Source organism: Helicoverpa zea, chromosome 22 (assembly GCF_022581195.2).
Source record: "Helicoverpa zea isolate HzStark_Cry1AcR chromosome 22, ilHelZeax1.1, whole genome shotgun sequence".
Lineage (NCBI taxonomy): Eukaryota > Metazoa > Arthropoda > Insecta > Lepidoptera > Noctuidae > Helicoverpa > Helicoverpa zea.
The window spans coordinates 61,334-83,881 of NC_061473.1; the positions used below are offsets into that span (position 1 = coordinate 61,334).

The 22,548-nt window shown below is 39.5% G+C and overlaps 2 protein-coding genes across 2 annotated transcripts; one reads left to right on the plus strand and one right to left on the minus strand.

Annotated features, from left to right (window-relative positions):
• Window positions 1–1,608: 1,608 nt before the first annotated feature.
• LOC124641107 lies at window positions 1,609–2,500 on the minus strand. The gene is made up of 3 exons (XM_047179083.1): window positions 2,416–2,500; window positions 1,985–2,118; window positions 1,609–1,854 (listed from the first exon to the last, which is right to left on the minus strand). The coding sequence occupies exons 1-3, from the start codon at window positions 2,498–2,500 to the stop codon at window positions 1,609–1,611; spliced, it is 465 nt and encodes a 154-aa protein (XP_047035039.1).
• Window positions 2,501–4,727: 2,227 nt separating this feature from the next.
• LOC124641518 (serine protease 55-like) lies at window positions 4,728–8,022 on the plus strand. Its single transcript, XM_047179613.1, has 8 exons — window positions 4,728–5,043; window positions 5,478–5,552; window positions 5,931–6,126; window positions 6,234–6,330; window positions 6,452–6,625; window positions 6,990–7,139; window positions 7,215–7,435; window positions 7,644–8,022. Exons 1-8 carry the CDS (start codon window positions 4,728–4,730, stop codon window positions 8,020–8,022), a joined length of 1,608 nt encoding a protein of 535 aa, XP_047035569.1.
• The last annotated feature ends 14,526 nt before the right edge of the window (window positions 8,023–22,548 follow it).

Below are 22,548 nucleotides of genomic sequence, written 5' to 3' on the forward strand. Positions count from 1 at the left end.
AAGTTTTAACACTTTGCTATCCTATTTAAGTGAAATTACTCCAAAATAAATCATGCGTAAGCCAAAAATAGTAAATGATCACCAAAATTAAACCACCATTTTAAAGTAAGATTATAACCAAAGTTTTTAAATTCTGATATCCTATTTAAGCAAAATGAGTCCAAATAAATCATTGTTATCCCAAAAGTAGTAAATGATCATCAAAATTATACCAGCGTTTTAATATAAAATGATAATCAAAGTTTTTACATCTTGCTATCCTGTTTAAGTAAACTGACTCCAAAAAAATAAGTTCGGCCTGATACAATAAATGTAATAACATTATGGAGACCCTTTTCCTGCACTAGGGTGGAAAATTGTCTATTGCATGCCTCTAAACAGTGCGATAAGAGTGTGTTTTCGAGGGAGTGTATTGAGAAACACATTCTTCTTCTTCTTTCTCCTGCCCTGTTCCCAATTTTACTTGGGGTCGGCGCAATCTGTCATTTTCTTCCATTTCCCCCTGTCACTCGTCATACTGACACTCACGCGTGCATTGCAAGCCGGACACATAACTTAATATGGCATCATAATACTTTATTTGGTAATAAGCCTACATTTTATGGCAATCACAGTGACTTATTTAGGCAAAAATAATACATAAATTTGGTCGTCAAGAGTTGGTGATCATTTACTAAATTTGGTGGTCGAATACAATTTAAAGTAAAGTCGTGACTAAAATAGCTGGTACTATTACATTTTTAGACTTTATTTTTCTGGTGTTCAGTAGATATTTCTGGTTACAAAACTAAGGGTATCAAAGCATTTTATGGTGGTCATTATATTTGTTCCCAAATGATAATGTGAAGTATGGTGAGACCATTGACAAACATAATGTGTCTTCAGTCGGATAAAATAAAAGCCTGGAATTATTAACGCTCGGTGTAATTGGAGACTCAGGAAATACACGCTGTTTCACCAGAACGATTAGAGCCGTGTCCCTGCGTACCCATGTTATAATTAGTTCAATTCCGTTAACACACGTTTTTACACAAATCTAAAGACAATTTATATTTTTTGTGGTAGTCGAATAATCGATTCTCCAAATCCAAGTCCATGTTCATAACTAAATCTGTGAGACATGATAAAAAAACGCAATTTTTAAAGTTGCAATTTCTGATTTCAATATTTCGTTTGATGTTGGTAGGTGGGCGAGAAATTAGTCAGCCATTTGTAAGCGAGACGAGTCAACCATTGAAGTTGGAAATTATTCAGCTTTTAGACAGTATCAAAATATATTCTGTGGAGCTAACGAGCGCAGTTTAAATATCAAAATTGTGTAATCACGCTCTTTCTGAAACACCCCGAGCTATCTGTGCGGAATGTTCATATACGCGGGTACTGTGAATATCCGTATCATAACATTTTTATTTTGGGGTATTAATTTGGATGTTTTGTATTACAAAACAAAGGCATATCTGATGTGGTGGTATGATTTTAACCATTTTCCCTAACAACACACAGCTTTCCTTTGAATATCAAATATTTTGCCTTTATTTACAAATGGGAGTATATTATTAATAATAGCAAAATATGCTTGTGGATACGTGATATAATCATGTGAGAATATCATCTGTTGACAATGACGCAGCACACAGAGAACAGGATGGCGTAGCTGAGGAGCTTGAGCGCGAGGTCTGCGAACACGCTGCAGCAGCTGGTGTGCGCGCAGCACAGGTGGCACACCAGCCACTCCAGCCCCCACTCCTCCGCCAGGTGCACCAGGATGCGGTCCGCGTTAAGCACCAGGTACTCCTGGATACTCCGCCATATGTAGAACAGGAATGCTTCCAACAAGACTATCGACAACGGCACCTGCACCAACATGTGCTCATCGTTAAGATGCTATAGCTACTAGTCTAGTAACAGCAAAATCTAATAACGGATCGATGTTCAAGATAGTTAGTACTAAGTGGTTGAAAATATTAACGTGTCAAAGACGTACTTCGAGCAGTAGACACAGCACGTTGTATTTCCTCCGCAGCTTCGAGGGGAAGAGGTTGATCTCGCGGAAGATCAGGCACACGCTGAGCAAGCACACCAGGTTCGACGTGAAGTACTTGTTGCGGAGGACATTGGCTGAAACAATACACCGTCACTGCAAGTCTTCTAAGTTGTTACTGCTCTCGGCTTTTATGTAATCACCAACTCTATTGCGGAGAAGATGTATTCCTGTATTCCACCAGTAATCATAGAGGCAATAAAGTATGTACGCACGAAGCCGTTCCAGACTTTCGTAACAACATCCTGATCCTATCTTGCATCTCTGTTGACACTACACAATGATAGACTGAGAGGACTTCCAGTAAGCATAGCATATATAATTCTGAACTAAGGCGGTAACTAGGCGCACAGTTTAACAGCACAGATACTAACAGTCGAACACTATATGGATTTCGTTGATGAGCAGAGAGAAGGCTATGACGAGGGCGATGGTGCTGGGCATAGAACTGCTATTCATTTCAATAATTCTACAAAAATGTAAACACAAGTGACACGAGTCGCGGTGACGTTTGTCAAGCTGTTCATGTATGAATTGCTTTGTTGAGCATGACGAGTGTGAGACCTCTTTAGAAAGTTTATCTTAGTTCTTGCGTAGCTTGACGCTCGTTCAGTCAGCGTTAGGTACCTATAGGCAGTGGCGGATTAACCCTATAAGCACAACAAGCACGTGCTTGGGGCCCCTGTTCTCCAGGGGCCTCCATCCTCTGCTGGCGTTTCATTTTATACCTACATTTTATCGAGATTCATCCACAATATATCCGAAATCACAAGGCGCGAGCAGTTCGGGAGTGACCCTTCATACACCCCCGCCTCTAAACTTGATTGGTCGCAGTGCTGTAGATTGTTGTACGATCGCAGTGATTTTTTTTTTCAATTGTGCAGTTGTTATACAATTTTTTTTCGGCTTCTACTCATCGTTGGGCAAAGAATTAATAGGCAACGATAGCGTTCCGAAGTCGCTATCGTACAGTCGTTGGGAAGCTCACGCTGTAACTACGAGTGCAATATAACAAACATATCCGAAAATTTTGGATGCTTTAGATCAGTGGTCCTGGTGGTGGTGGGCTGGTGGTGCCTGGAGGCATTCCAAGTGGTCCGCGGACCACCGGTTAAGTCCGCGGACGTTGTTATCGATCTTACGTTATCCATCTTACTTGTCCAACAGAAAGAAATGAAGGTTTGAAATGTAGCCCTTTTACGAAATTTTAGTTCTGAGTCTTAAAACATAATCAAGATTTCCCGCTCGCTTCGCTCGCGTTTTCAAAAACTATATGTCCTCGTTTTTACATTTGTCAACAAATTAAAAGTTAAGTACGTTTGGGCTACATTGTACGTAATTTTGGTTCTGAGTTTATAATAAAAATAATTAAAATTTCGCGCTCGCTTCGCTCGCGTATTCAGAAACTATGTGCCTTCGTTTTTGCATTTGTCAACAAACAAAAAATTAAGTACGTTTGGGATAAATTTTACCTCCGTACGAGTCCGAAAAAAATTTCGCGCTCGCTTCGCTCGCGCATTTGAAACTACATGTGCATCACTCTCGCTTTGCTCGGTCAATTTCTTCAACCTTCTATTTCCATTTAAGTAATAGGGGGTCTACACAGGCTCTGTGCTTAGGGCCTCGGATACTCTTAATCCGCCACTGCCTATAGGGCGATTAACACATGGCAACAAACAACCATCAGTGATGGCACATTCATAATGAAATTAGAAGTTTTTACTTTAACACCATCAACAAATCAATATCCCTCTCCAGTCATACTCGCCTGGTACAGAAATAGTAGCTTATGAAATAAATAAACTATAGATATTGATTGTAGGCGTAGTGGAACAATCTTTTATCGTTAAGGACGTTCAACTCGCCTGTTCCTTAATTATTCAATTATGTATTGATTACCTTCCGGACCTCAACGAAAATAAATAGTAGCCGCGATATAATCGTATGTCCAATACCTACACGATTTTAAGTAGCAATGTTTTAAGTAGCTGATGAGTTTTCACAATAACGTTTACTTGCTCATTTACTCAACAGTTACGAAGTCAAATCAAAACAAATGTAAATCAAGTGATAAAATGTCAATCGAAAATATTGTTCCTGTGAATTTGAAATTTGCCAATTGCCTGGATCAGACCAGTCAGTAGTAACACTTATAATAACCCTAGCTTAACGGAACACTGTAAAAATTTAATAATACACAAACACACAAGGCATTTTAAATAATAAAACAACAAGCAAACACTCAGCGTTTATAACATCAGTAATCAGTATACAGCTGAAGAAATGCAGGCATTCGCTCACGTTGTGTTTATATAACTTTAGATTTTATTATTCACTTGATTGAACGTTCGCCTTTACTGGCATGTTTTATGCGTTTCAATTACTAACGTCTAAATTATCCTCACTGAAGCTGTATTCATTTGTTAGTGATTACAAACACAAGTCTTACATGTAGAAATAGAGATCTTCAAAGATCGCAAGAAAATGATTAATTAAAATCTGCACAAAGACTGCAATAACCGATACCCATCAGTACAAAAGGGAAAATTCATAATTTCTTAAGAAATCCATCGGTCTTTACGACGCAATCATAAAATGCACACATAAAACATGTTATCGAAGAAAGCAGAAACTAATTACAATCAGAAATCACGAAGTTGGAATATAAATTTAAGATGAAGCCAAAATGATTAAACGCTTTAACGTAGACATAATTGAAAGTATTCTTATTGCAATAGTGTTGAACAATGTGGTGCACACAGCTGCGACCGACATCTCCATGGAGGATGAGCTGGTGCTCGGCAGAGACGATGACTCGGTCGACGGCGTCAACATCTACAGCGAACAACCTTACTCAGTGCAGCAAACTAGTCTACGACAGAACGACGATCGTGACGATGACGAAGATATCAAAGCACTGTTAGAAGAAAAATATAAGTTTAATAATGACGAGACGTCCACGAGATTCAAAGTGGCGCGCGAGGAGAGAGGAGATTATACAGGTTCGTTGCAACACTTACAATATGTGCCTGCTGTGTGTGTGACACACATATTTAAATATATTCAGCCAGAACTAGACAAACCTAAATAATATTAAATTAAATAAGGAAACAAAGAAACAGAAACTTATTGTACTTGACTATATATCTGCAAAGTACAAAGCAATCTATAAGCCAAATAATGGAATCTTTCATCAGTTTATATAACAAAGACTGCAGAACGCTTAGCGACTACTACAGTCACTCGCATACTGAGTGAGCACAGTAGAACACGCTTGCTCTTCGAAGGGTGCTCTTGAATATGATGAAACTTATGAGATAACCAATTACAAAGGATCACAGTCAGTTTGTGATTATTGTTAAGAATGATTAGCATGAAATCCTTGTTTATTATTGTTTCCGGTTACTCACGTGTTTGTGTCGGCCTTACCCGACAGTGTCTGACTCGAACGCATCCCTTGTGCATGAGCTGATCTTGCGGCGAGGGAGCGAGTCCAACGCCACTCAGACATGTGAGTAACGCTCAATAATAGTAAACAAGTATTTCCTAAATTAGCTCTTTGCTTTGAACAATAATTTTAAAGTAATGGAAGGTATTAGGAGAATAAAATATATAAATTCTTGTGGTGATTAATGCTCAATCCTTCTCCATGTGAGAGGAGCCCTGTGCCCAGCAGTGGGACGACAAAAAGGCTGTAACAGGAAATTCTTGTTAAACACGATTATGTCGTGATTTTTTTTATGCGTTTTGAAATCGTTTCATGTACCTATGTGTTCGTTATGAGACCAAACCTTTATCTCCCAGCACTTTTCCTGATTGCACTGTACGTATCGCTTGCCAAATGCTTGAGTAGGGACTCGTGAACTCTTTGCATTTGATGTTGTCCTAGTATTCCCTGAGAATGATGAGCGTCACATAGCTTGGGCGTTCCGGTCGTACGCGGTGCGGCGCATCGTGGGCGGCATGGAGACCAGCATCAGCATGTACCCCTACAACGTGGCCATCTCGCGCAACGCCAAGCACTGGTGCGGCGGCTCCATCATCGACGAGCAGTGGGTGCTCACCGCCGGACACTGCCTTGAGTCGTGAGTACATCATGCCACCTGTCATAGCTTAACCCAATCTTTGTCAATTAAACAGAACTGTTAAAGCAGCACCCTGTTGTAGGTTTTAAAATGGATTGACTTTCCAGGGCGTTCGACGGAGACAAGCGCAAACTTCAGCCGTTCATCATCAGAGCCGGCAGCTCGTTTCACAATCGAGGCGGCTACCAGGCACGGGTCAATAAGGTACTTACATGAAATATCATAAACATTCAACAAACTAGAAAAAAGATCCCATAGGTATTGTCCAGTAGTGATTCTAAGCATAGCTGCTATAGTTTATAGTGAAGTGAGGGATATTGTGCAGGTGTTCTTCCCGCACGAGTACGTCCCCGGCAACGCGGACTTCGACTACTCGCTGCTGCGGCTGGACCGGCCGATGCCCATCGGACGCAACATCGCCGTGCTCAACCTGCCCTCCAAGGACTACATGATGCAGGACGGCGACATCCTCATCGTCACCGGCTGGGGCAGCACCGACGTCAGTTATATTTATTTATTCAATACTTCTCACATCACAAACAATGTTAACATTTGTCATTCTCTAACGATCCTATCTTTGTGTGGAAAAGAAACGTAGAAACGAAAATATCGGTCATTTTTAGGGCAACTCAAACATTTAATAACTAGGTATTGTTAAATATTCGTTAAAACAGTTGATTGTAATACGACTTGCTGAATTGTTCTTAGAAAACCTATTGGATATGACAACACTGTAAATAAGTTAGGCGTATTCCAAGCTAGGCGTAGTTAAAGGCAAATGCCCATATATGCAAATATTTATTTGGCAAGTTTGTGTAGTATAGAAAAGGATGTATAAAGCATAGGATGTTTCCTGTTGACAGGAGTCGGGCTACGGACACATCCCGGAGCGCGTGCGCTTCGTGCCGGTGCCGGTGATGCGGCTGGAGGACTGCCAGAAGTCCTACCGCTTCTACATCACGCCGCGCATGCTGTGCGCCGGCTACGCCACCGGCGGGAAGGATGCCTGCAATGTAAGAACGACACATACATTATAATGTACTAGTACACTGTCAAACATGGGGTCATATAAACCGTATGTCCGCTAGCACGACTCGGGCGGGCCGGCGGTGCGCGACGGCGTGCTGCTGGGCGTGGTGTCGTTCGGCGGCAAGCAGTGCGGCGACCCGCGCTCGCCCGGCGTCTACTCGCGCGTCTCCGAGATCACGGAGTGGGTGGAGGAGACCATCACCCGCAATGAGGCCAGCGCCGTGCCCGAGCTGCAGCCCAAGATCCTCAAGGCTCGCCAGCGAGAGAAGGAGCTGCAGAAGTGAGTGCCTCCGTACGATCGGGCCACGCGTATTTACATGTTTTTTTATGTATTCAGTTATATGTATATGTTACTTACCTACCTACTTAAAAAATACCAAAGTAAAAGGTCAAGTCTCACGTCAATTAATGGTGAAATAATGTTTTTTAAATTTAAAGATAATAGTCATTTTAAATAACGTGCTTCATGTCCAGCGTTACTTTTACAGATTCAAGGCGCGAGTAGAAGACAAGAAAAATAAGATAAAGAGTTGGCTTCGAGAAACTCTGAAGTCTCCGACATTCATAGAATTAGCCAAAAAGAAACTCAAAGAGGCGGGGTTCCACACGAGAAGGATTAACGACTACGACACAAATGCGAGTAACCTAGACGACAAAACAATCGATGAAATAAATCTAACGAATATGATAAACGACAGGATTATTGAGGAAGGTGACGGCAGCGAGTCCGACAAACTGCTGAGAACATTGGCGTTGCACGAAGTTATGTTAAACGACCGCGAGACCGAGATGTTCCCTCAAAGGGCGACGGACGACGAGGGCAGTGACAGCGGCGAGAGGTTTGTTGCTTATATTAGTGGAAGCTGATAAAAAATATTAAAAATTGTTGTTATTTCATTTTTACCATACTATAACTTGTTAACCGCGCCATCTATCCAGTATCTCCTGAACTACGTCAACCTAGCTGTGTATTATTACGATACAAACGTAACTTGTTTTCATTCCAAATTAAATAGAAATTAATCTAATTATTTTATCACATAAAAATTGCATCCACATGAGCAACTTAAAGCCAGTTAAATGTGACTTGAGTTGCGTTTTAACTATTCCATGACAGATGGCGCTCTTGTACAACTAGTTTTGCTATTCGACGAGAGATGGCGCTGAACTACCTAAATTTCATAATCGTGGGGTGGTCTCGAATCGAGAAAACAATGTCTTTTATTTGAATGAATTAAGGACATGATGACTAATTTTGAACATTATTCAATTAATTTTAGGTAATGATCTATTGTTGAGGGTCATTAGGAACTGAGCATTTATTAATTAATTTAATTCTATGCATTGGATAACAACAAGTAAGCAACGATTACGAGGTATCTAATTGAACGATTAAAATAACTGATTGTTGCGTCACGGAGGTGACCAGGAGCGCAGAAGATGTGGGAAATGTGCCCACTATTATCCTTATGACATTCGCAAACACAAGTCAGTTGTAGCACATAAATGTACACATTTTTTTTACTTAGGACAATTAGGTATCAATGTCTGAATCTTCGAGCGTTCACTACCCACTAACAGTACTAACGGAAACGAAGGCTGCTGAATACTAAAAAAACTAATACCATCTTACCACAAAAACTTTTTAACGTCAGTTTAAGACTTGTCTAAAAAAATGTCAAATTATGACGTTGACATATGGTTCATTTTGGAGCCACATTTTTTTTAGACAAGTGTAAAACAGTGGTTAAAGTTTTTGTAGTAAGGCCATTAATGTTTATTACAAAAAGTTAACTTTTACATACCTAGCTAGAGTTAATTCTATTGAGCCACAAACGGGCGGGTTGTTCGAAAGAGATACCGCGGCCCTGATACATAAAAGGCCTATGACGGAACACGACGGTTTTTAGTCAGTAAGAGTCTGACACTCTCTCACCGCTGCTAACCCACAGCGGGAGGGGTCATTTGATGATACCTGACGTCGTTAAAAAAAAAATATCCACGGGTTACATTGAAATCTACCACTTTCAAGTTATAGGTAAAAACATATTGTATATTTTCAGCTAGTTACAGTAGGTAGTTAAGTGTTGAGTGCTGAGGTTGTTATGTCAATGTTTTACATAATGTCATGAAACAGTTATGTTCACGAGCTGATGTGACAGCTGAACTGTCACAGCTGAGCGGCGGCTGCTGAAGCGTTACGCTTTCAGAATATCTATCTCTTACTTTAACAGTAAAACTTACTTTTTTTTCACTGGGAATTTGGAAATGTGCAAAGTTTTTGGACCTACAAGTACCTACATAGTTATACTCGAGTGCAGTTAGCAATATCGATTGCTGCCGAGAGTTTCCAATGATCAATTTTTAAATTAATTAAAGTTCTTCTTAATTTAAGCCCAAGTTTACCGACAGCATAAACATCAGTTTTCTTTAAAGAACTGTTCACTTTGAAAATTGAACATCAGTGTTTCTTCCTTCTACCTCAGACAAATACAAACACAAGAAAAAAAAATCAGTCATCGAATAACAATTCATTCAGCGATGTTAAATTACCTACAATGTGTTTTCAATGCTCAAATCATTTTGTCAGTAAAAATATCTATTTCCCACGGTTCATTTGTTATTATTTCAAATGGAATCCGTTACAAATATTCTCTAATAATTGCTGAAAAAGTTCGTCCGTTTCATAAAAGTATCTTCAATTCATTGAATTAAATATCAATATTTGGTTAAACTGTTAGCGTTTCCACACGAACAGTCGCCAAAATAAAATACTGAGTGCATTGAAGTAGTGTTTTTGCAAATAGTTGCTACCTGTACTTGTGGTCTAGTTTTTATTCAATTATATAAGATTTTATAAGAGTTTTATTGGCAAATTAGCCGTTATATAAGTCGATCTGATTCTGTAATCGATTCTTTTCATCTCTGAATCGATTTAGCAAAGTTTGCGAAATATTCGTGCCGCTGTGCATGACGTTTTGCGGGAAAACGTCAACTCGTTTGGTAATCTTTGTTTAAGTGATTTTTTATAATGATACTGAATAATTGTTTGATTGACCTTTAGATTCGGTTAAATGGCTGTTATTTTTATAAGATTCTATTGTATAATCCTGGCTATGGTTTAATCATTATTTGGACATTTTTTAAGGAAAATTATTTTGGTTATTGACCAATTAGGTATAATGAAGAACCTTACGCTTATATTCCCTTGCCTGATCTATCATGAAGTAAGGCGCACATTGTAACTGCGCTGTCAGACTGGCGGAGTTTCCGTTCGCTTATGTTACGCGCGATATATGTATTCTTAGGAATGGTTGAAAAAAGGCTAGGCAGATAATGATGAGTAGGTATAGAAAGAGAAAAAAGAAAAAGAAAACACATATTTTTTTTGTTAATGTTGTCAACAATTGGAAATCATCCTCCGAGCCTTTTTCCCAATCATGTTGGGGTCGGCTTCCAGTCTAACCGGATTCAGCTGAGTACCAGTGCTTTACAAGAAGCGACTGCCTATCTGACCTCCTCAACCCAGTTACCCGGGCAACCCGATACCCCTTGGTCAGACTGGTGTCAGACTTACTGGCTTCTGACTACCCGTTACGACTGCCAAGGATGTTCAATGGCAGTCGGGACCTACAGTTTAACGTGCCATCCGAAACACAGTCAATGGTGTCTAAGATAAACTTAGAAAGTACATACAAACTTAGAAAAGTTGCATTGGTACTTGCCTGACGTGGGATCGAACCCGCGCCCTCATACACGTCAACAATTGGAAATATAAAATTAAAAAGAAATAAAGCATCTCGCGTGAACACACAAGACAGCGGAAAAATCCATGAAAACAATAAAACAAATAGTAGGTGATTCACTAATTAACATAAGTCGTAAATGTAGTTGACACACTAACTCCTCAACTTTGGTCAACAATGCTAACAGTGGAGTGGCGCCCTTTGTATTAGCATCTCATATACATACTCACTGTCACCGCTCTACGATACATAGCTAGCTAGATAGATAGCAGTTAGCAGTGAGGCTTCTCCATAAGGGGTGACTAGTGAGACCCGTGGTACCACCTGACACAAGACCTCACCGAACACGATGGCTTCGGGAGGTAGCTACACCGGATTGCACGAGGTTCTCCATTTAGGAGCTTACTTTGAAGACTTCCTCTAGCTGGAGCGCCTCCGTATTCTCATATCACCAAAGGTTCCCGTTTGTGGACTTTGATTCATGTGGACGTTCTTCAGTTTTTTGAAGCAGTTGTGTTCCATGAGTGAAGGAGTTGTCTCGTTGATCGTTAGTTCCCACATAGTACCAGACAGGCTTACTGGATTCTGTGAAAGTTGTCTGAAAAGAACACAGGTGTCTGAACAGCTAAGTTTGTCTATTGGACCAACTAGGCTCTGCAGTCGGGCTGACTGTCTAAATAAAACTATAATAGGTGTAAAAGGAATCGTTCTCACTTTCGTGTTTAGATTGTCTTTCATACATATGCAGACTTCGTTTGCAAGTAAATACAATTCGTACGTGAGAAGATGGTCAAATTGGGGGTTTCTGTTTCATTAGGAACTACAATCAATAAGGCTGAATGAATGGGAATAAGGAGCAAAACCTTTAACGACCTAATTGACTACACTAATAACTACCTAACCTACAGTATCTTCCGGAAAAACTTGAATCCCAACAGTGGGATGAATTGTACAATATAGATCAATCTACCTGACAGCATATACAGTAGCTGTAGGCATACAGCCGACTCGGCATTTCCAAGTGCAGGCAATTAGCGTGTGATCACTCGATCGCTATTAATTAACGTATCTCTAATGACGTAATTACTGCGCCACCTTTTATGGAAGAAAAAATCATTTTCTCAGAGCCTGCGGCTTAGGTTGGCGATGCACTTAAAGCTATAGAATATTTCTTAAGAATAGTTCAATTAAAATACAAAGGTAAAAAAAAACAAACGAGATACACGATGAAGAGGTACATTTATGTCATCACCTAAGGACATTTACTCAGGATTTCACTCTTTGTTCTCTATAGTGTTTCAGTGGCTTCTATTAAATTAATCTTTAAAGTACCAACTCTAACTCGCGTAGCTTGCAGTGTGTCGCAGGCGACGCGCTGACTCATAGTTCACATAGTTGTAAGTAATTACACGTAAACAAACATTATGTAAACAATCACTCAGTTATGATACCCTGGTACACATTATCATATTTTTTTCTTCAACATATTACCTAGCTTTAGATTTTCTTCTTCTGTACTCGTTGCAATTTAAAATTAAAATCTACAACCGACTTTCGGATAGTAATTAGTAAGTAGTCTATTTTTTGGAGCGATGCTAAACCTCTTTACAAAACTATCCTTACAAAACATGCGATTAATTCATGTATTATAACCAAATCATAGAGAGAATCTGAAATATAGGAGACTGGTAAGTGTGGCTCTTCATGTCATATTCAGCTAATGGCAGCACAAGCAATACTTGTCCAACCAACCTTACAGAGCCAACATCGCGCTGTCTCTCCACCTGCACCGGCGGGTGAAGGTTTAGACGCCGCCGCTAAATGAGATGTAAGCAGTAGTCAGTGCCAGGCCCCAAAGCGAACTAGAGAAGAAGAATCAGAAAAGCTGACTTTTACCAACACGTTGAATACATAGCAGGAAATAAATAAATTACCGGCGGCATAACAAAAAACAATCAAATTAAAATCAACTAGAACCTTATCAAGCGATTAAAGTAATTTAAGAATTATAACAAAAAGACAGCTCGCTTCTGCGTGTACGCACTATCTACTCACACAGACACAGTTTGATGCTACCACTAGACCACACACGCGAGTGCGCCTGTGTGCGTGGCCCTCTGTTGCAATCCCTTAAATAGGTCGAGCAGATACTAATAGAAAGACGCAGGGCCGGCTTACAAGATTTTTATCGATATTCAGTGAGTTATGCGCATTTTAAACATGCCATTTGACTTCGCCTTCCTGGTTGAATGTCCTTTACTATTTGGATTTTCTGTTTGACGACGTTTCTACAAACGACTGCAATTCAAATGCTTTTCTTGAAGAAGCGATGTTGATGTTTGAGGAAGTTCTTCCCAAAAAAGTTTGACCGTTGACGTATGCAAGAGGCAACAGTTAATAAACTATCGTCCAGCTGTATAGCATGGAATAGAACTTTACAGACAATAAAAGTACCATATTAAAAATCGATGATAAACCGCACGTCGACTCGGATGCACCTGACATACCCAAACCTGCCTAATCCGACTCTGTTATAAAAACTTTAAAAGATTGTTTGCATCTTTTCGTTACATTTTTTAGGTCACATACCCTTCGCTGTGCATGTGTGCGTCTGATAACACTAACGCAGCGAATTTTCTTGTGTGAAGCGTCTGTTTATTTGTATCAAGAAATACATTTTGTTGTTGTTATGATTTTTTTAGACGCGTATTTTATATGGCATGGTTGATATGAGGAACGTATTGGTGAGTTGAGGTAGTTGAGATTCTTTTGGTCGGAGAAACAAAAAAGAGTCAGTCTGTAATATTCAAGGCATACTAAATTTTCTCAATCGTAAGTAATACAACGAAGGGCTTTGATAAAGGGAACATTGTAGGTGAGTTTCGTTTGGCTCACTCACCTTAGCGGGGCTGCTACCGTACCCCTAGATTTCCTAAAAGATTCAAGGGGTGGAAATGCTATCTTGCAGCTACCTGGCTGTCAGAAGGGCGCAGGCTTGCTATCGTCTGGAGACGCAGTACGTGTTAGCACATATAGAGCACAGTAATGGTAGCAAGGTCGCTGACAATGGCGCCGCCGGGTCAGTGTGTTCGGCGTTGACCAACTAATTATCCCTCACATACATATATTGTATGCTAATGCTGTCGTCTGCTGGATGAACTCGTATGACTTACTTTGATTTCGTTTTTTTTGTTTGTGTTCCACTGCTTAGGAGGTTACGTCGACAGTTTGTTATATCTTGTGCCCTGTATCCTGTGGTGATAATGATATTCATGTAATCTTTCTTAAACTTAGGGCCTGTCTTCTCCAGTCTCTTTCATGACACCTATTTAGATTAACCGTGTATGTGTTTGAAAGGCACGTGGAAATAATTAATATCTCTGTTGAGACATAAAGCTTCCACATCAAACCCAAGCCCAAACAGAGATACGCTTTTTAAGAGCCCACATAGAGGAGTCAAACAGCTCCCATAAAAAGAACTCTCTACCATATTGTACTTCTAGGAAATGCTTGGCATTAACAATGTGAATATGAATGATCCACAAATCACCAGGGAGCTATGAATGAATGAAGCTCGCCCGCGTGTGGGCAGAGATGTAGGTGTACGACTTAATTGGGTAGGCTGGCTTGTCGCGCAAAACGATGTCACTCGAAACTTTTCAGTGTGAGGCGAGAAATCGATATAATAGGCATCGAGAGTTTGGCACTCCACTCGAAGGTATATCTATGTAAGTCATCAAAAAATCCTGGAAGATCAAAAAGTACACTATTGACAAACTTATGATCGGACATAACATTGTTTGGTAATTCTTTCAAGTCGATTTGAAGACTGATGCTGTTATAAGAGATGGTGTTATAACGACACTGTCGCCTATTGTATCCTAAGGTTTTTAGCCCTAATCGTACTACAGGATATTTTTGAAGTGTTTGGTGTTTTTGCAGAAAATAATACAGTAGATAAGGGTTTGGGCTTATCTCCAATTAAGTCGTAGTTGGTTAATGGAAAAGTGTTTGTCAACGTTATGCAATGTGCGCTTTCTACTCGGTCACGTCGCGACCTGTCCTTATAAGCTGATTCAGATGCCGACGTTTATATTGATGACCGCTTTTCTTTTCTTTGAAATGCACTAATGCAGTATTCATTTATCTCCTATTATTATTGGGTGCTATTTCAGAGTATTCGCCAATATTGAAAGCTAGTGCTTACAAGTTAATTTAGTTACATACTTAGATGTTCCTGTGAGAGGGAGTGCCTCATAGAACACAATAACACTTAAGATATTACTTCACGAACTTTAGTCTTGATTGCATCTATTGTCACTATCACGTCAAAGTAGAATTCATATTTAGTTGACATCTTCATCAAATAAGTAATGATGTTTAATGTTTGCTTGCCTATAATAATGTCGGGACATAATAATAATAATGTCGGGACATCTTTTCACACACGGTTGGTTAGCCCCATGGTAAGTTATTAATTAACTTGTGTTATGGGTGCTAACACAACTGATAAACTACATATAGCTACATATATACATATTTATAAATACATATTGTAACACCCAGACCACGGCTAACAAGCATGCTCATCACACAAATGTCGACCGCACCGGGAATCGAACCCGGGACCTCAGATTCGGCAGTCCGGCTTGGTGACCATTGCGCCATAGAGGTCGCCTATAGACTTGCAATTGGTTATTTTCAGAACCTTTATCGTCAAAATTGTATATTGTGTCTCACTTAGCACCATCACCATCGATAACTTATTTATTAAGATGAAATTGCTCAACATCAGACTCAAAAGCTAAACCTCTTGAGGAACAAGTACAGGACAAGCCCTATGTATTATTTTGATACGTTTAATTGATCGTATGATGACAGCAGTGGGAAATACCACCTCCCCTCCCTATCCCCCCTCCCCCGGCAGCGGCGTGGGCATATGACACACTTTCGCTCAAACGAATCGTGTTGCCTATGTATTGTTTGTGCCTTCTAGATTTGAATGTAAGGGGATTTGATATCATTTTTTTGTTAATAATTTGCAGAACGAAATTCTGGTTTAATTTGGTTATATGTTTCTTACCGAAGTAGTTGGAAAAGAATTCTATTTTTAGTTCAATACGAAAGGATCAATGACATTTAAAAGGTTGAAGATATTGTTTAAAGTAAGAGTTAATCATAAGTTTAATTGAATATGTTGGTAAGTAGAACTGAACAAGCTCTTAGCGGCCGTTAACATTTAAGTTATTTATACCTCTTGCCATATTGACTTAAGTTAATCATTGTAAAGTTGACATTTAATAGAAGATATCAATTTGTTTGTATTAAAGTAAATGACCAATAAACTAATCCACACACAGAAAGGCTAATTTAGACAATTATTAATTGATATTTCAAATTAGTACGAAGGTAATTTGTTAAGTTTTGAATAATCTAATCATGGTGTTATTGGGATTTAATGGAGAATAATTTAATGTCTGCAGTTGAGTTAGTGTATGATATTAATTAGTTCACTGATCGAACTGAAGCGCATGCTGTAAATCAAAACTATTTATTTTTAAACAACCTTCCTGAAGAATGATTGTACTGCTGAACAGTTCTTTAGATATCAATTAAAGTTGACTGTGATGATGAGAAACGGCAAGAAACTTTTTTTTCTATTATTATTGGCAGGTGAGCAAAATACCAGGCAATCAGCGCGCAGCAGTAGGTTGCAGTAGATGATGTTAGGCCCGGCGAGGCGGCACAAAGCTCGGCGCGGCCTCAACTCGCGAAAGTGAGAGTGGGCCGGTTGCGTAACGCCGTTCGACTCATGACGCCCTAGTACTCGACGTGGTTACCTACATTCAAGTTCTTTTTGTCTAAAACTATTTCGATGTCTTACTTAAGTTTTTGCTCCTATAGAGTTTTTGTTTGCATCGTTAGTTAACATTTTTGACTAAAAATAGACTTTCAGTTTTCTTTCAGTGCACCTAAAGTAATTGGAACAATTCTTTAGTTTCGCCATTTCTTATGAATCTTACTACTTTTGCATTTATTTAATGAAGCGATACGAAGAAACAAAAATGGATTATTTGGTTTAAAGAAGACCTGACAAGTTTTTGTGACCTATGTGAAAATTAAACTCAGTTAAAAATCACCGTCCATGCACTGTAATTATTTATATGTCACGTCCCAAAAAAATTGGTAAAACCCCGAGCAGGAGCACTTTCTATAATTCTGGCGATTACACAACTTGCTGACGTGTCGTGGTATCCGTTTAGACTCAGATTCATCGCTCAAACAGTTATGAATCCGCTTTTTAAGATAAATATATCCGGAGCACATGATCAAACTCACGACACAAGTATTTTTATTTTCCAGGATAATAATCCATGATATATGCATTGGTTGTGAGTCTGCCACACTCTTAATCTTGTCAAAAGTCAAAACTTTATGAATGCAGCTCTATATTGTGTGGCTTTTCGACCTACTACAAGAAATAACTTGGGTGAAATTTCTTTCTGGGCCACAAAGGACTATTTGAACATAAACCACGAGCTATCAGATACCAAGAAGGCATGACGTGTCGGAGGTATGTGCACTAGATGTCAAAGGTCACGTAGGCATTGCACGCGGAGATGACAATTAGCACCGCATCAACGCCGAACGGAGATGGTGTTAAGAAACTGTTGTGCATTTTTGCACTTTTGTGCTGTTTATTTTTAAACCTTATTACTAAGAACATAAAATATCTCTCAAATACATTTTTGGTATGACACTTTTCTGGGAGAGATGTTCATTCGTCATCTTTCTTAAATTCAAGTCATGCCCTTGAGTCACACTTTCACAGAAGTAATATAATATCTCGGATACCCGTTGGTAGAACTTTTCCAACAGTTGAACGTGATGGAAGTCACATGGGTGCTATTAGACCCATGCTACTTACTGCAGTCTGGGGTAACTTAACAACCAAAGCTTATATAGTCCTGGATATGATTTCCTAAGATCTAATTAAAGAATTAATTGCATCCGTGACGAACCATCGCTGTGTACCATCTAATTGCTTACTAACTGGGCACCTTGTTTTTCATTAATCCAATGCAGTTAACTATTCTGTTAGATTTCTTTTCCTGCGTATGTTCATGAAGGTTCCTAAGACAAGACACCCCATTGATAAAATTAAAAGCCTTAAAAGTACTTTCTAACGCAGGGTCATCTAACAGCCAGGATCCCTCAACTTGTTAAGCGGACAATTGGTCCGTAATGCAAAGTTTCAAGGTGCAGAATGATTCTTCCGTCTTCTTCCACTCCTGCGGTATCCTGTAGGTCCTCATCCTCACCTCGCAGCCTCGGATGGGCTCCGCCCCCTGGCGCGGTGGTTGCCGTCTGGTAAGGCACGGTGACTGGGTTACCGGCGCGGTTGCGTCACTCGACCACTTTCTGCTGTCGCTCGCCTACTTATCCACTCACTGAGACATTCGCACAAGTACCATTGGCCGTTGTTACTATAGTTGCAAATATTCTGCGAAGATGTTTACTTCACCTTTCCCTTTAAAAATATAGGGTGTTTTACATTCTGACAGCTTTCTTGATACCACGAATTATCGACTATAGGGGTTTGTTACATAATGATATACCCTTGATCTGTTTCAAATAAAACAAAGAAACACATAGTAACTTGTAAGTATATAAAACGAAACAATGCTAACATATTGATGATCAAACATAAATAATTATTCCAAAGACGTAGTTAACATGATGGTGTGCAGTATTTATCGACATCAGCTATATGAACTGCTTATAACGTTATATTGTTTACGCTGAGTCTGCAGGTCACTAACTTTGCAAATAATACAAAGTGTTGTGTTTGATTTCAATAATAAATAGTCTACTTATTTACCTGTATATATTTATGCTGTTAAACAGCCGAGTTCTTATTATATTTGGGGATTGTTATAAGCAATCTACTTAGAAAGACATGAGAATTGCACATTAAAACCAGTTGTATTTGTGATTAAACCATTGCATCATTCTACAGATTTTTTTTTAAAGACTCCATGTGCAGCTCTCGTTAAATAACTTTGCTGCTGTTGTCTACACGGCCGTCGAGATGTAAGAACACAACACTGCAGCAGCAGCTATCGTAATCATATTATAACTCTGCTACTGTGTAGTAAACATTATTGATGACAATATGACTGTTCTGCTCACTAATAGCCAACTTTTGATTATTCCTTAAGAAGTTCGTAGTCTGTGCCACTACTCGTCAGTAGGCCACTCCTTAGTGAGCGCAGTACATAGCGCCGGCGCAGGGTTGCGTCACGTCGCGCCGCTCACTACCCCCACCGCCGGGGTGGCGGGTGGAGGGGCACTGTTACTAGGGCTCCGCCGAGTACTACCAACATGCCGCACAGAATCATGTCTAATGCCTTCGTACAGTTTGCTAGCTTTAACTTCGTATCTAACCTATGGGTTAAGAACTTTGGTTTACATTTACTATGGTTATAAGGCTTCTTCTTTTCCAGCTATATATATCGCATAGTTGTGGGTTTGGTTTTCTTTATAACTCTCCTACACTTCGGTGTAGCCATGACATCTGTATTCGATACCGTGTCCTTTGTCACTTAATTGCTCCATTTCTTTTTCTTCTTTTTAGGGACCTCCCCCTAAATCTACATTTAATTAGGGTTGTAAGGCACTCATTTATTGGGTTTGAGGAAAACTTTTGCAGACGTTATGACCATTTTAGATCTAAGTAAGAATGGTATTACGGATGCCTTTGCTTTAAAGGTAAGGGGGGGAGCAGCAATATAATAGTACTTTGACCTCAGGAACAAAGTGCAACAAAGTTCGGCTATTGCGCATTACATAAGCACGACTGCTGGTTTTACAGATTGTCTGATTAATAATCATTCATTAAATGATTAATATTCTTAATCATTTAGAATTTTTACGGGGCCTGAAGTAACCATGGCCGATTGTTCGCTATAGGCTAGCACCTTGCTTTACTTGTGCCGTGTGGGAAATTGACCTATAACATCGGAGAAGCCATCATGCAGTTGTAAATACTTACAAAGCACAGGCATCAAACCCTCACTCCAATGCATACTGTTCTCAGTTATTAGCACTAGTCCAAGGGAAGAGTTTTTCTCCAGCATAGAAGTGATTGTGTTACCCCGCTGTGGAGTGTGAGACAATGGCCCACTGAGCACTGGTGTTTTTACCGCAGTCGCTGCACCGGCGCCGGTCGCGCAGTGTGAACGATAACCTCACACGTGACGACATATTACAGCACGTTTAGCACGAACTACTACAACAAACTATTTATATCTAAATACCTATACATGTAGGCATTCTTCTAAATGCAGCTTGCATTTAAAAACATACGAGTTTATCTCTGATTGATGTTTTAGTCGAAAGTTTTGATTCCATGAGATGTACTCATTGAGTTCACAGGTTCTAGTAAGATGTCAGAAGCTGGTCTCACGGAGATGGACCCAGTATGGACATGAAATTCGTGTCAATAATTACAATGTCAGTGCCCAAAATAGAAGTAGTGTTCAAACAGTTACTTACCAAAAGATTGTTTTTTTTTTTTTACTGCAGATATGTAATTATAATAAATACATGGAAAAATACCTATATTAGTAACCTGATCGTAACACCAGAAAATATTGACTTAATAAGCAATATTTCGCGAACTACATCGAATGTTGGCTTGTATGTGAGTGTCAGCAATTCGTACTGAGTCACCTCGTGCCAACGTTAATACATGTATTAGGTATGGTATTTTAGTGAAATAATTATGTCTGTCCATCATGTTTCGATGGTAAGACAGCTATAGTAGATACCTAACACTACAAACACAGGTTAAGAGACAATACTTTGCTGTTTTATTCTTTGCTCTCGCGATGCGAGTGAAGCCCCGGAAGTCAACTAGCTATAGAAATGAGTTAGATCAATTTGTTCTGGAAGAAGCAGTAATATTACAGATACAACTAGGTATAAAGATGAGTTATATGAACAAGTTCTGGAAGGGTTAGGGAGTAACGTTACAGACGCCAATATTCAGTCAGCTAAGTAAGTGTGGCCAGCGAACACCCTTATCATAGTGACTGCTTCTGATAAACTTCACGAGGGGAAGTCCCAACAGGACAGCACCAATACAGTAGGTACATCTAACCAGCTATATGTGATGGCAACAACATGGCTAAATTACAAATATGATTTGCATTACATTAAAATATATAGCGTGACGTGACATTAATCTATAACTTAAATCAATTTACATAAAAGTTATTGTCGTTTGTAAATAACACAACATTATTATGTAAAGTGAATGAATGACTAACGCTCGAAGTAAATTCCTTACTTCGTTACCGCCTCTTTATCATCCCACTGCTGGGCACAGGTCTCCTCTCACACGGAGAAGGATTGAGCATTAATCAATAATCATAATTCCTTACTTAAGAAAACTTAAGTTCCTAAGATACCACAAGCAACAGATAATCAAGTTTCAGTGGAATTTCGTCACTCGGCTGTCAGTTATCACGGTTCTGGTAATCGCTGCACATGTGCACTCGTCCACGTGAGCAAGACCAGCCACACGCTATCGGCACGAACGCGCTATCACTGGCCATCGGCAATCGATGCTGCATCGAGATGTCACAATCGATACTACGTGGACTATCGATTGTTGAGCGATGATGGCACACGACCGGTGATGGGTGGGTCCTAGATGTGATTGGTTTTTAACAGTCTTAAATTTTATTAGTTTTTCATTATGGTTTACTCACACGCAGAAAATAAGGTCTGCAGAATAAAAAAATTGTTTCGCATTTTATTCTCGTTTTGGTGCCCCTTGATTCTTGAAGGATGGCCGTCAGCTTTTTGTATTCCTCTCTGTCCATAGGCAGGTGCAATAGCCGCTGGACGGAGGTTATGCAGTTAAACTCCCGAACGTTCCACAGCCACGAAATTTGTTTTGCGTAATGTTTCGGTATCTCTAATTTTTGGACAGGATATAAGAAAATGGGTGACAATAATTCAAAAGTACACGATGTTATAATATTTTATACAATTTCTGATTGTTGATTACCTACCTACTTCGTTCTAACTTGACTTATTGCTGACTTTAAGTTAGTGTTTTAAGATACCTACCCTGATTCAAACAACCGTGGTTTCACCCGTGATCTGGAAGAACTCCTTTCTGTACTCCGTATAAATCGAGTAATACCACAGATTATATAATAGTTACTACGTAGCTTGTACGCGAGGAAGGTATGGTTTCCCTAGTGGTGAAAGAATTTTTCCAGTCGGTTCAGTAGTTTTGTCTTATATTAGTTAAAACTCAGATGTAGTCACTGTGTCTACAAGAATGATGATGGAAACCAAGCCATTTATATTGAAAAACAAAATTATACCTACATATGTAGCTAGGGAAACTAGGGTATGTTAATATATAATGTGAATAACTTAAATTACCTATCATCATTCATTTAAGAGCCCAGCTCTTGTCGGTGCAGCTCCTTCCATTTGTGAAGGTTGTGACGTATAAGGAAGTTCAGGAGTTGGCGCTAGATAGGTGTACTATCTAGCGCCAACTCCTGAACTTCCTTATACGTCACAACCTTCACCTTTTCTTTAATTTGCTTGATGTAGCTAT

Excerpts from the sequence above, each read along its gene's own strand:
- LOC124641107 (XM_047179083.1), bottom strand. The coding sequence starts at position 2,500 with ATGAATAGCAGTTCTATGCCCAGCACCATCGCCCTCGTCATAGCCTTC. Across the intron at positions 2,119-2,415 it reads AATCCATATAGTGTTCGACT|CCAATGTCCTCCGCAACAAG; the intron begins GTTAGTATCTGT and ends GTATTGTTTCAG. Across the intron at positions 1,855-1,984 it reads TGCTGTGTCTACTGCTCGAA|GTGCCGTTGTCGATAGTCTT; the intron begins GTACGTCTTTGA and ends ATGTTGGTGCAG.
- LOC124641518 (XM_047179613.1), top strand. The coding sequence starts at position 4,728 with ATGATTAAACGCTTTAACGTAGACATAATTGAAAGTATTCTTATTGCA. Across the intron at positions 6,331-6,451 it reads ACCAGGCACGGGTCAATAAG|GTGTTCTTCCCGCACGAGTA; the intron begins GTACTTACATGA and ends GATATTGTGCAG. Across the intron at positions 7,436-7,643 it reads CGAGAGAAGGAGCTGCAGAA|ATTCAAGGCGCGAGTAGAAG; the intron begins GTGAGTGCCTCC and ends TTACTTTTACAG.